This window comes from Denticeps clupeoides, chromosome 12, assembly GCF_900700375.1.
Source record: "Denticeps clupeoides chromosome 12, fDenClu1.1, whole genome shotgun sequence".
Classification (NCBI taxonomy): domain Eukaryota; kingdom Metazoa; phylum Chordata; class Actinopteri; order Clupeiformes; family Denticipitidae; genus Denticeps; species Denticeps clupeoides.
The window spans coordinates 15,775,501-15,790,451 of NC_041718.1; the positions used below are offsets into that span (position 1 = coordinate 15,775,501).

The window sequence follows — 14,951 nt, forward strand, 5'->3', positions numbered from 1 at the left end:
AGATGACAAAAAAGGCATGGAGACCTCCAACTCTGTTGATGAGACAAACTATTATGTTTGTTAATTTCTTGACCCATAGTGGGTTTTTGTATGTTTTTTTTGTTTTTTTTTTCTTGTTACACTTGTTTTTAAAAATCCTGTTTCACTAGAGGTTTGCTCAATTTCTCATGTATTTTGTGATCGAACGTGGTTTTGCAGACCCAAAGCAGTGGGGGGGTACAAGATTGTGTATTGTGGAATGCCCAAATCACAAATGATTTGTGTTGTAGCTATGAACCAATCAGAGGTAAAAAAATATTGTGTAGTGTCCAATTGTTCACATAAGATATTCATGTTGGACTCACAGATTCAGACTACTGCAGTCAACTTTATTCAGTTAAATTGGAAGCTTGAGTTCCGGTGGGAAATTGTTAAACTGATTATGAAGACACACATTTTAATGAGAAATGCACATGGGTTCTTGGTTGCTGTTTGACTGGACAAGTTCAGAATGTCATTGATTATGACCAATCAAAACGACCAAGGTGCAGTGAAGCAGACGTTGGGTGAAATTTGGACTTTAGTAATCCTGTAAACGCTCCTTGAGGCCTAGTGCCGCTCTTAGCTGCTAAATATCAGCTTTGGCCTTGCAGCTGATCATCTAGTCACTCTAGATGACCCATCAAGTAGGCGAACATATGCGGAGGTTGCTAAAACGAAATGTTGCTGGTGCTGATTTTCTAATCCAGCCTGGGGACTTTACTACGCATGCTTAGTGCCTAATGACCGGTGTCAAGTGAAAAGGGCCCAGAGGGGTTTAGTGCTGTCTCAGTGAACATGCTGATCACTGCACATCGAGATTATAATCAGATTTACTCGAGTGGGTGTGTGGGGGGATGTGAGTGTTTGGTTAGTACGACCCAACACCAGATGTTGAACTCTTGAGACTTCCATGTCAATAGCGTGTCGTGTTTAGAGATCTTCTCAGCTAAACATAGTTAGCTGGCCAGGGGAAGTGTGAAGCTCAGATTAACCTCTTGGTCCTAACTTAGCTTCCCACGTGTTGTTCATGTATGGACACATGGTCCTGACATTCATTCCATGCCTTTGGGCTAGCGTCAGCATACAGCCAACCAGAATGTTCCTCTTCAGTGGATTCCTCTCTATGTTAAAGTTGAAAACCCCCTAATCTAGGGCCATCTGTGATCACTGCCCATAAATCCAAGGGAGTATTCATTGATTAACTTTGAACTTTGCCGTCACCCTCTGCCTCCCTCAAGTCCATCTCTTCTCTGATTGCAGCCACACCCACACATCTACCTACAAGAACATCAAAGCGAAGGGTCCAGGGGAAATATATGGTGTCTTCTTGGCAGTCTAAACAAATCACTTAGCTTCCAGGGGCACTTTTTTTCTTTTCTCGCAAACAGGAGTGCCAAAATAATGCCTCAGACATGTCATGGTAACCTGACACTGGAGGACCTTTCTTCAGCCTCAGTTGCTGGCCCCAGATGGAGCATTAGGCCTCCGCGCCCTCGATGTACCGGCAGCCTGGGTGCTATACATGGCAGCAAAGTCCCGGCTCCATGAGTGATTTATACCCCCTTGCACCCCAGAGTGGCAGAGTGGGTGGTTGGCTGGATCTGGTTGCAGCATTTATCTGCATCCCCTTGAGTGAGCTGTGAAGTCTAATGATGGTACACAGCATCAGACCAAAACAGAGATGTACAACAGTGAGAGAGGACAAGGAGGACGGCAGGGAATGGATGAACTCAGTTGGTCTGATCTGTGCATTTGACGTAGGCAAAACGTCTAAAATTAAACGGGCTTTTACTTAGAATTCCAAGAAGTAGCAAAACAGTCATATTTAGCAACAGTTAAAAATAAGAAAGAAGAAAGTGAAGTGATTGTCACATGTGATACACAGCAGCACAGCACACGATGCACACAGTGAAATTTGTCCTCTGCATTTAACCCATCACCCTGAGTGAGCAGTGGGCAGCCATGACCAGCGCCCGGGGAGCAGTGTGTGGGGACGGTGCTTTGCTCAGTGGCACCTCAGTGGCACCTGGGCAGATCAGGATTCGAACCGGCAACCTTCTGATTACAAGGCCGCTTCCTTAACCGCTAGGCCACCACTGCCCCAATAAGTTAATGGCGCTAAGTAAAGATCATTTCAACAATGTCCTGTCCATTTCAGTCAGTGCAATTTTTCTTACAGTACTTATGGAACATTCATAAAATAAAGTGTCATTATTTTATTAAAATTACTTTCAGTATGTTTCCACATTTTTTGTTTGTGGACTATATTAATCATTAGGTTCAAGTTGGCCACTTGTCCTTCATTCTTCAATTGTTCCTGTGAGCAACTTTTGATCATGCTGTGCCGGAACAGGGATTAGCCGACGTAATTAGGCTGGTTGTGAGTCAGGCCAAATGACCGAAGATAAAATCTGCTCGGAGCCTCGCCGAGGCCGGGGCCTGGATGTCGGTGCACCAGAGGGCGTATGGATATTGGGGAACTTGGCCGCGTCGAGAGATGCTGTGATGTTTGTGTGTGTTATCGGCACCCGTTTGGGCAGCTGAGGCGGAACTGATTCTGGCACCGAGTTCGGCGCTGTGATCTGCTCGGCGCCCCACGGGAGCGCCACACCGGCTCTTATCTCCACGCTGATTGTTCACCCGACACATGGAACGGAAAGATAGGATCGTCCTGTTTTCAGTTTTACTCTCATGAGGTGTGTCCCCTCTTTCAGACCTTTTCCACTCCCAGACCCTCTGATTGTTTTCACAACGAACTTTTGTAGTGGCTGTGATCTTTGTGAAGAGTACTGCAGCGTAAGCAGAAAATGAAACATGCTGTGTAGCTCTAAGCCACCTTTTTAGGATCCACGGCCAAAGCTCTTATAGTTAATCTGAAAGTTTTATTTACATTTACATACAGCATTTATTCAGACGCCCCTTATCCAGAGCGACTTACAATCAGTAGTTACAGGGACAGTCTCCCTGGAGCAACTTAGGGTTAAGTGTCTTGCTCAGGGACACAATGGTAGTAAGTGGGGTTCGAACCCCGGGTCTTCTGGTTCATAGGCGAGTGTGTTACCCACTAGGCTACCACCACCCCACTGTTAGTGTGGGTGTTTATGTGTGAAGAAGAGATTCTCAATGGGAAAGACACAGATCGTCTAGATTTTCCTCTTTTGGTGTTTTGCTGTTGGTGGAGCTCGTTTCTGAGACGTTGCTCCAAAAGTCTCCCATTGATGTTGACTAGTGTTGAGATCCCATGTAAGAAGTGGCGAGGGGAGCTTCAGTGGTGATTATGTTGTACACATCTGCATGTTCTGAAGCCGATGCTGCTGTGATGTGTGGGCTCCTAGTGCCCACACTGCACAATCCTTTCAGATCCTGCTGATCCTCGATGATTACCTCAGATCATGCTACTGTGCTATTACCGCTCATTTCTCAGAACCAAAAAAAAAAGGTGCACACATCAAAATGGACGCCCGAGGACCATAAAGCGTGTGTGATGGTCTTACGAACTGGATCAAAGGGATCATGTGGCAGTCGTGGTCGGGACCCTCTCCTCTGAACAGGAGGCTGCCCTTGATCCAAAATAAAGATTAGCCTCTCCAAAGCGCCCTCTCTGTTTCAAGTGATTTGCCCCGGCCTTGGGCAACATCCAGTCCCCTTCATTAAAGTTGATTCTCTCTCACCCTTGTTTTCTAATGGCGGCACTTTGGGGTGGTTCGGGGACCGGCTGGGGAGGCATGGCTGGGGGCCGTGATTTCCACTTTGCATCCGACCACACGTCAGCCGGTGGCAGCTTACATGCATAATTAAAACGAGCGCAGGTCTGTGCTGGTCTCTATTCTCGTCTCCCCCCCCCCCCCTCTAGAACTGATACCCCAATTAATTCACGCGGCGAGAACGGAGACCCTTGGCCTTGTTTTGTAGGCTTGCGTCTGTGAAGTTCTCCCCCAACCCGTCCACAACTGCCTGAGGCCCGCAGGAGCACTTAGAACTTACACACTGCGTGACAGACATGCCCCCCACCCCCCCCCCCCCCCCCCACACCCACCACCCCCCCCCCCCCCCCCCCCCCCCCCCCCCCCCCCCCCCCCCCACCACCCCCCACCCCCCCCCCCCCCCCAAACCAACCAACCAATCCTCAGCTCAGATCAACTCCTTCCCCACCGCAAGAGGCATTTTACCGGCGAACCGGCAGTCAGACAGCATGCAACGTGCAAGTAATTCATCTGCCCGGCCCCTGATTAGTTTATCTATAGGCTGTCAGCGTGTGGAAAGCTAATCGAGGCTTCTGCAATTAGCCCGGGAGCTCGATCGCACGATTTATTTTTCATCTGGTGCCAATCTTTTTTTTAAACAGATCTCCGAGTCGATTATTTCTGTAGCGCCTCGGCCGGGCCTGTTCTATTAATGCTGAAGTATAAAAGTTTCTCTGGACGCAAAGTAAATGCCAAAATAATAATAACAACCACAAAAATGTATAAAACTGCAGCACTTTTCATGTGATTTTATAACACCATTACAATCAAGTACTTGATTAGGTGTGTTATTTTCTAGCAGCAATTCGTGGTCGAACAGCATTTGATTGCAGTTATTTCTGTAGCTCTTGGTTTAAAGAGTAATTATGGGGACATCGCCTGTTGTTAGGGCTGTGCAATACACTGATTAGGTCAAATATATGTTAGAAAAAGCTGCACAGGAGCATGGAGAACATGCATTTCCTTCTTACTTTTCTTTCTTTCTTTTTGTTTTAATTATATATTTTATATGTATATAATATTATATATATACAATTTTTTTTTTTTTTTTCCCCACAAACCCATGGACTAATTGGATCACAGTCCCGTTTTTACACTCAATCTTCTGTTGTGTATTTCGCATTGAGCCCAATTGCATTCTGAGCCACAGAAGCAGAATTACTTGTCCTGTATACCATGTACATTATCCCATCTTTGCTAGTGGAGGAGCTTCGTTTTAGAGCTGCATGGCACAGTCCCAGCCTGGGCCTATGACCTCAATGCCCTGGAAGAGCAGTCGCTCGGACCCTCATCCTCCCACAGGTTGCCGAAACAGGAGAGCAGCGGCGGGGTGAGAGTTAACATGGCTTCCCTGTTTTTCCCCCTCTTTTCAGCATGGTTCCGAGTGGTGATGTTTACTAGTTGTCTGAAAGAGAGAGGGTTTGTTTAAAGACTGCAAGTTTCTTTCTTAAAAGAACAATAAGGGATCACATGGCCAAAAAAGATGCTAACAAGACATAAATAGACTGTTTAATGAACAAGTTGACAGTGTAGTATTTGACTTTATATTATAGGTAGGATATTATACTGAAATAGCAATAATGTAATGTTAATGGTTTTGAATACTGTAGTGAAATTTGCTGTAGATTTTATCGTGTCTATGTGTATGGTGTCTATTTCCTGTGGGAAGCAAACGCCATTCTTAAAAACAGCAGACTGTAATTATTTGTGAACTTTCCCTTTTTTTGGGGGAAATGTAGGACAGGAAATGTGTCACAGGGAGGGAAGGGAAGAGGGGAGTGACAGACTTGAGTGGCCTCCTCGTCCCAGAAAACAACAAACCCCAGCTGCACCCAGTAGAAGTGTGTGTGTGTGTGTGTGTGTGTGTCTGAGTTGAGTGAACGTATGGTCGTTTTTATGAAGTCACTAACTGAAGTCCCCAGGGCAGATTTTTGTCACTTTTGGGTATTGTTTTCGGGGGCACTAAAGCAGCTGCTCTGTTCGAGTACGGCTGCCAGGTTTTGTTGGTCGGTGCCGAAGGTGTGAGTCAGCTTCCTGAGGGATGGACCCGAGAGGCTCTGGCCTGTGCCGAAATGCCCAGGATCTCCAGCAGATGAGGGGAAAGCCCCGTTCATCTGCACTTCTTCTCCTCCCAGTCAGCCTGCTCTGCAGTTCCTGCCTCTGTGCTCTTTTGTTTGAATGGCCCGGCTGGTGAGGTTATGAAAATAGCGGCTCTGAGCCCAGCTGGGATCGACTGTAAAAGCTGGTTCCCAGCCCTCTGTCCCCTCCTCCCTTCTCAGTGCTGCCTGATGAAGTTCTCCTTTAAACGTCAGATCTGTGAAAGGTTGAAATAAGAGCTTCCTGAACTGAGATTTCATCGTTAACACTCAAGAGTTCTGAGAATTAATGAGGCGTATGATGTCATAATAATAATACATTTATTAATAATAACAGTAATTACACCACTGTTTTATACCACCTGGCAGTTTATGGTCACATGACCTACAGGAACAACTGAATCAGAGATAATAAGAAAATCTTTTTTTTAGATTAGCAAAGCAAACCAGGGTTTTATACTTGATTATTTTAAATCCTTTAATCAGGTAAATTATTCATATGTAAAGGGTGAGAATAAAGTGTTTTATTCTTGAGCACCGTGTCTGGTCCTTGAATTTGATTGATTTGGCCCTGAGAAGTCCTTGAAGAGTCCATGATTTTGATGTTTAAGACATTGTGGGAACCTTGAATATGGTTATTTATTGACAGAGTTATTTCATTATCACAGAGGGGAGCCAGTACCCTGAAGCTGCTGGTGCCTTTTCCTGCCATTCTGCGAGTTCTGCGAACTGCACATTCACCGAGACCGGTCCTGAGAACAGGACTCTTGTTTTGCGGAACTCAAACCACCCACTCCCCGTGGGCCAGCTTGATAATTAAAAACACGGGCGATGGAGGGCTTCACGTTCCTGCCTTCAGTCCTTCCCCCTGCTCTTCATTTTGGCAGTAGCAAACATTGGGCCAACCCCAGACGTCACTGCTTTGGAGGTGCGTCATACAACAGTGCATCTCTGTCCGGCCTATGGCACGCCTGGGCATTTGCTCATGCTTTGGAAGAGTTAACTCAAGTGATTTGTCTTTTATTAAGCGACAGTAGCCCCAGAAGAGCCGACCTAAAAGTATTGATCAATGCCGACGGCGTTCCGGGGGGCTTTATGACAAACGGTTATCGCTCAGGAGGACAGTGTGCCGAAGCCTGTTTCTCCTTCCAGCTTTATTCACTCTGCATTTGACTAAAAGCGTTCCAGTTTCTTTCAAAGGCAAATTCATACTCTGATGCCAATCCAGAAAGTTTTCTGCTAACGTGTTAGCATCTATGAGATCATTAATCAGAGCGCTTGTATATTCCCAGAGTTTACGCCTGTACAGATGGAACGCTTGTGTTCCAGTCATTGTCCTGAGGTGAATCCAAATGATGCACTTTCTGCTGGGATTTACTTTAAAGGAAACCAAATGATCGTGGATTCTCATAAACTTCAGAAATGGCAACATGAAACAAGCAGAAAGCGAAAGATACACATTTCTGTCCATCTGCCATGAGTTGCTCTTCATCTAATATGGAGTGCAGATGAATGCACCACAGAACCAGAACAACCTTTAAAACAAACATCTGCTCCTTTTGAACCTAGACGTGCGTCTGACCAGACTTGTCTTTTCCTGGAAGTTCTGAAGTGGTTGGGCAGGTAGCAACAGGGTCGGCTCGCCTTCGGAAAGTCGCTGAAGGGACTCGCACCCCTGCGCTTGACTGTAACCGAAGGTGATCCGGTGCAAGCGTAACCCAAGCCGAAGCTTAATTATTCCATATCAGCGCGCAGATCTGTCACCGCTCCCATTCTGCGGTACTAAGAAACATAATGGAGGGGTGATATTAATAAACACAAAAGACGGAGGCTGAGACTGAACCACCCGTGCAAGTCTGCTGTTTTTGCTCCACCCACGTTCCTCCACCCTGACCTGCAACCTGCGGTTGCACCAAGGGCTTTTTGCAGATCTTACAGGTGATCAGGGAACCAGTGGCCCAAACCTATTTACCGGTGGAACCTAGCGATGTTCTGACAGTTCTCTCCCGAGACCGGTCCTGAGAACAGGACTGTTGTTTTGTAGAACTCAGATACAGACACCAAACACAGAGCTGATTTTTTTTTTTTTTTAAATATATATATAAATTTAATGAGGACCCTCAGTAAAAAGTTCTTTTTATTAAAACCAGCTGGGTGATCATTGCAAAGTAAACCAGTTTTTTTTTTTTACCAGCCAGGATTGTTTAGGCCTTTTCACTCATCACTCACAGCCAAAAGTTTTAAACAGATATTCTCCGTCCTCTTTTCTTTACAGAGTTTGTCTGATTCCATTAGTTTTCACTTTTTTTATCCATCACGTGGTGGAGTGACCGGTAAAGCATCCTGCATATCACTCTTAAATGTGTGCTGTTCGAGTTACTTCCTTTCAAAAACGAGATAAGTATTTGACATAATGCTGTAATAATGGTTCTTTTTAGGCGTCTGTAAACTATAAAACATAAAACTGCCTCTGGATCAGTTTAACAATAGCGGCTGCTTGAATGGAGATCCCAGGATAGGCACTTGTCCGTGTGTGGTCCAGAAACTGGGAACTGTCCTCACGTCCATGTCCATCACGCTCCGTCTGTGATGAAAGGCTAAACTAGACTCATTTTCACAGCATGTTTTTCATTTTGTACCATGTAAAACAGATGTCCCCCCTCCCCTTTCATCAGAGACCTGTAGTCTGCGGTGATTCTGGGTAATTCATCTGTTAGCCTGCTTACGGAATATCTGCACTGGTGTTTAAAGGCTAATAACAGCAGATGGATCGTGAGGGAATGGCTCCGTTTAGTTGAGCGTTCATCAGCAGGGTTGACGTGCTTGGCTTTATCGTTAATGAGGCAAGTTGCTTCCTTCACTTAGACTGGAACTTCATTAGAACATGCTCTGTGCTAGATTTGGCCTCCACCTACCTATCACGCCACACGGAACATCATAAACAAGGAAATGCACCATCCCCCCAACCCCCCACCCCAGTCTAATAAACACCTCACTTGTGGTAAACAACCAATCTTTAAAAAAAAAAAACGGGTGGAACACAGTATGCAGAATATGGAGGAAGTGCTGTAGCTCTACATACTTGAAGTAACTGATGGGCGGTATGTAGAACGTTGAGTAATATATTGAGTGATATTATCTATTATTGCACGGTTTCATTTTGCACATTTGTTATTCAATTCACTAGTTTAGTCTGTCGACAAGTTTTCCTCTCGCACTGTCTGTCCCCTGCTTGCGTGTTTTATGTAACGCAGCTTGTTTGTGTCGCACACGTGCACTTTGTCATTGTGTAACTTTGTTTAAACGGTTCCGGAGAAACGTGGTTTCGTTTCACTATGTACCGTGTAACATGTATGTAGCTGAAATGACTATAAAGCTCAACTTCAGCTTCCACTGATTGAGGCCAGACTCACTGTGGCATTTCAAGACCAGACAGATTATGTTCGATAGCTGATTATCACGCTATCTTCGATGGGGGGGAAAAAAACGACGCAGCATATGGATGTTTTTTTTTTTATTTTGTTTTATAGTAACATTGAAACAGCTATTCTTACGCATTGCACCATTTCTGTAAACCTTTTTCCATGTGGGGGCCAGGTCTGTGTTACTGCTTCTAAAAACATTTTTACTGTTAGAACAATGGCCGTTTTTGTTTTTCATGCTAGCACTTGAATCCACTAAACTCTGTGTGATCCTGAGCCTTTGGTCTTAAACTTAATATGCAAGGGGCAAGATAAGGAGATTTGTTTCCCCGCAGTCGGGTTGCCAGGCGTGGGCCGAAGCGCAGTTTACACGGTTCCCGGCTTATTGGCCATAAGCCTCGTGTTCGTTTGGTAGTCCAGGATTGGGCGTGTGAGTCCACTTACCGCACAAGTTGTGTCCTAATTCCTGACCGCTTCCCAGAGATTCCTGGTTGGCTCTTTGTCCGACTTCTGTTGACGAGGTATTTTGGCAGTGATATGGGATACATGGAAAATAGGTTAAATCTGTATAATCACAATTCCAGCAGGGGGATCCCAAAAAAATCTGCTTATACTTAGAATGGGGTGACCTATTTTAAATTATTATCATTTTTAATCTATTCATGTGGCTCTTGGAATAGTTGGTAAAGTTTTGAGTCCTGTACGAGCTAATCAGGTTACATAAGTTCGTTTTATTCCCCTTTCCTGCATTTTTCACAAAAGATCACACACAAGGCGCACTGCAGCCCTGGAGGAGCCCTCAGCCTCCGAGCTGATCCATTTAAAAGCTTTTCCGCCCGCTGTCCTTTTGATGTGTATTAATCAGAAAGGAGGGACAATGGAAAGCCGTGCTTTTGATTTAAATTTCTCATCCTCTACCCACATGATGAGGCCACCTCTGCAGCAGCTACATTTATCTTTCTTCTGCTGACAGCCTGTAATCTGATGAAGAATGACCATTTCGACTTACATTTATTCCTGTATGGTTTTGGTTTATTTAAAAATTCCATATATTTGGTATTTTATTCGAAATATCCATTATACCCAGTCAGTGTTTGTGCTCTAGAGAGACTGAATCCCATTTGCTGCCATGTGTGTTTTTGGTCTCTTGTAGCCCTTCATCAGTGGTCAGTCTCTGACCACAGCATGGCTGCACACTGGATATATTGGGTGACATTGACGTCCATAAAAATCCCATCAGCACCGCTGTGACTGATAGACTCTTGCTAACTCAACACCGATGTCCCACTACATCATACATGGACAGAAGTGGGTTCGCTGTACTGCTGGCCTGGATGTACACTGGCTTTGGCTAATACATGGATAATGGCCACCGTGTAACTAAGACAATGTGAATGCTGACACACTCAAATATATTTTGGTATAACGGCAACATTAATTGACATTTCACTGGGCGCTATTAAAATATGAATAAGTAAGTGTTTGCACAGAGTAAATATTTAACTGCACACTATGCAAATAAAAGCAGCGCATGGGCCAGAGGTTAAACTAAATCAGTCTGAATGATGCTTGAGTTCAGACTGAGCAGAACAGTGCTTATTTAGTCTCTTTCACAAAACAGAGTTTATCTGAAGAGGCTATCTATAAATCAGTTCATACGGAGAATTCGCCGCTATAATTCGGGCGAGCCCTAAATGCACATTGCAATTACACGAAGAGCTCAGAGATTCTCTCTCATCATGGATTGTGCCGGAAGGAAGTAGATTGAAATCATGTTTTCTCTCTCTTAGAGCATTTGCTAATTTTAGACATTCCGCACAATGTGTTTTAGGGGTTATAGTTCCATTTATTTCATTATTATTTTTTTACAGATACAGAGACCTCAGCCTCTGCTGACATGTAACCACTGTTTAATGTCACCAAGGCTGGTTCCACCCAGATTTCCTCCCAAACCCGTGGGCTAAATCTGTGTTCAGAACGATCCAGAAATCACTCGTGTAAAACGTACAATTATGAACGATCCTTGATCGCTTTCCTGTTCACAAATTATCCCAGTAACCAGCGCTCGACTGGTGCCAATTACCCCGGCCACATTAAGGAAGCGCAGTGTCAAACAGGACATCTTTTTTTTTTTTTAAACGCGCATATACGTCGACTCACGCGCAGACGAAGTGCACGTTGGGGTGAAGAGTACAGTACCCCGCTGTCTGATGCGTGTAAACGTTTATCATGTCCAATTTCTAGCAGGCCTATGTGAGCTCTTTGTGTTTGCAGGCCTGAAATAGTTTAAAGGCCCATGCACTAGGCTGTAATTGAAATAATGATATACATAATTATAGTCTGCCGCCTCCTCGAAAAACAAGGCAGGGCGGCGATGGCAAAACCACGGAGGGAAGCACAGCACTTCTGTTGGAGACTCCAGCCGGACAGACAGACAGAAGCTGAACAGAGAGATGATGCTGAAAGCATTTATTGGAGCAGGAGAGATGGTTTTTCTTTGGTGGCTGATGTCACTTCAGCAGTCTTGCTTCTGCAGGACATTTCTGTGCAGTTCATGTGTTGTTGGTGGGACGTTTCTGACCCTTTAAACCTTTTTTAAAAACTGTTCAAAATGTCCTGCATTGTGTATATTTAACAAGTTGCATTGTTTCAAGTCACAATATCTTTATGAAATCAATTAATTGTGAGGTCATAAAAACAGTACCCACGCCAGAAGGGCACCAAAGCAAAGAAACTTACCGAAGCTTTAGGTAAAGTAATTCATTTTAACCAATTACATTTAAGCCTTCAGGCATGATTTCCTCCAGTAAACTAATCCCAAGAAAAACAAAATCGAATTAAAACCTCCCCAATGGCGGAGGTGGCAGTCATTGACTGGGAGCAGTAGCTTGGGCTTGCTAAAGATCAGGCTAAAGCTACAGCATTTGGTTTGAATATGGATTAGATGTGTTTAAAAAAAAGGTATATGGGTGTTCATTTTTCTTAAAGCATTTAAAAGTAAATAATTTTAACTAGTGGTGGGACATTATCAGCGTTAACGTGCTGTGTTAACGTGAGATTCTTATCGGGCGATAAAAACGTGCTGCGTTAACATGAGACTCTTATCGGGCGATAAAAATATTATCGCCGTTAATCTACTCACAAAGTTGGGTTGGGAGCTGGGTCTATACTACGCAAGCTATTGTGCCGGAGTTCAATGGTTACTCTAGATGTATAAGTATATTTCTTCTTTCTTGTGTCTTTTAGTTTCTTATTTCCTAAAGACTTTTATTTTGTTTTTGAGACCCGGTTCATGTCTCTTGGACACATGGCGTGAGCTGTGAGAGGTGCGTGGGGTTTGTGTGCAAAAAGTTATTTCTTTCATTTTAATTTATGTACATATTATAAAATATATTTTTTATGTTCTTTTAATACTGTATATTGTAGAGAGAGGTGCAGAAAGACGCGATGTTCTGACGCGACCTTGCTTTTTGTACAGGAATGCAGTATTGTAAATTGTGAATGCTTTATGTTAATGTTCAGTTCTCTTGGACACATGGCGTGAGTTGTGAGAGAGAGAGGTGCAGAAAGACGTGATGTGTGACGCGACCTTGCTTTTTGTACAGAATACACCTTTCACAGAAAATCTCTCTCAGCTCATCATTTGTGGTTCAAGAAATGAAATCAAAAAGTTACACAACGCAGAAGAAGAACCACTACACTATGATGACTTTCACCTTGATATTTTAGCGCGGATGTATACCTAGCCGAATTGCACTGTAGGGGGCGAGAACGAGTCTTCGAACTGTGAAATAACCACATCAAACGTGACGTGGTAACATGGATGCAGCTGAATAAACAGTACATCTTATTGAACATAATTTATTTTCATCACCAATTATCATAGTAGAACAGCTTTCTCAAGCAGTTTGTGATGCATTTTGGAAACAGGAGATGAGCCCGCTGGTCTAATGCGCCACCTGGCTTGAGAAACCCGTTCTCAAAGACTTACTTTTAGTCATTATTTGGGTAGCACACATATTCTGAATGCCTTCGGCAGAATTCAAATGAGCCATGTTAATCTAGATTAATTTTTCTTACTTTAGATTAATCTAGATTAATTCCAAGACTACAGTGAGATTAATCAAGATTAAGAAAATCTATGCCCACCTCTAATTTTAACCAACAGCATGTTGCTTCATTACACTCATTTGAAAGAAAGAAATGAAGGTGGTGAGGGACCTGCCATAACACACACTGAACAAATCACACATAAAAACTAGTCAGATTAAGGGCATTTTGGCTGGATGTACAGTACAGGCCAAATGTTTGGACACACCTTCTCATTCAATGTGTTTTCTTTATTTTCACCACCATTTGCATTGGTAGATTCTCACTGAAGGCATCAAAACTATGAACGAACACATGTGGAGTTATGTACTTAACAAAAAGTGGAGACCTGGCCTCCACAGTCACCGGACCTGAACCCAGTCGAGATGGTTTGGGGTGAGCTGGACCGCAGAGTGAAGGCAAAGGGGCCAACAAGTGCTAAACACCTCTGGGAACTCCTTCAAGACTGTTGGAAAACCATTTCAGGTGACGACCTCTTGAAGCTCATCGAGAGAATACCAAGAGTGTTCAAAGCAGTAATCAGAGCAAAGAAACTAGAATATGAAACATGTTTTCACTTATTTCACCTTTTTTGTGAAGTACATAACTCCACATGTGTTCATTCATAGTTTTGATGCCTTCAATGAGAATCTACCAACGTAAATGGTCATGAAAATAAAGAAAACACATTGAATGAGAAGGTGTGTCCAAACTTTTGGCCTGTACTGTATTTAAGAGGTTACGAAGGTTACTTTTAGTCAGAATGCCTTCCAAATCGGTGTGAGTGCTGTGTGAAGAACAAATCACTTTCAGTAATACTTACATCTTGTAATGAAGTACGGTTGCTAAAACTTAAACTGCTCAAACTACAGAGTTGATTATGCAATCAACAAAGTCTCACACTCAAGTTTTTACTGCGTCCAAGAAAAACACACTATCTTCAGGAGCTGGCCTGTGACAAAAAAGTTTTTAAGTGTGTGTGTGTGTGTGTGAGTGTGAGCGTGCATTTCATTCCTTTCTTCTGAGCTGTGCGATATGCGACTGTAGGAAGTGGGAATGTGAGGAATTTGCAAGCGTCACAGTGACGGCAGCGTTTACTGGCCGAGGACTGTGAAGTCCTGGCCCGACAGCGTCTGTTTCTGAAGGTTTGGTTGTGTGAAATAAAAGTAATCATCTCATAATCACCTCAGAGTAAGATTGATAATAAAAAAAAAATACCATAAATGCACCAAGCTTAATATATATAACAGAGGTTCTTTTTTTCCCCTACTTCTCAAATTATCAGTGTGTTGTGACTCAGTTTGGATTTTTGTGTTAGAGTGAGATCATCCACTCAGAGTTTCAAACAAACTTGTGTCACAGATCACTTGATATTTATATGCACCAAGAATAACTTGTTTCCTTTTGCTCATATCTTAATGGGGGATATAAATATAGTTTAAATCCATTAATAATGTTGTGACACAATATAATATTTAAAGTCTTTATGATTTGGTTTCCTTATCCAACTGAGAAATTCAGTATAAGAAGCAAGCATGTATGTGTGTGCACATGAGAAAGCTGCACATCCTTTTGTGTTG

General features: G+C 43.5%; 1 protein-coding gene across 1 annotated transcript in view; it reads left to right on the forward strand.

The window, feature by feature from the left end:
• Positions 1-5,155, forward strand: part of LOC114801007 (synapsin-2-like) — a 40,204-nt gene extending 35,049 nt beyond the window's left edge. The window contains exons 3-4 of the mRNA XM_028998952.1: positions 4,966-5,094; positions 5,138-5,155. Of these exons, the coding sequence (XP_028854785.1) occupies positions 4,966-5,094; positions 5,138-5,155 (147 nt within the window). The remainder of the gene's footprint in view (positions 1-4,965; positions 5,095-5,137) is intronic.
• Positions 5,156-14,951: the final 9,796 nt, after the last annotated feature.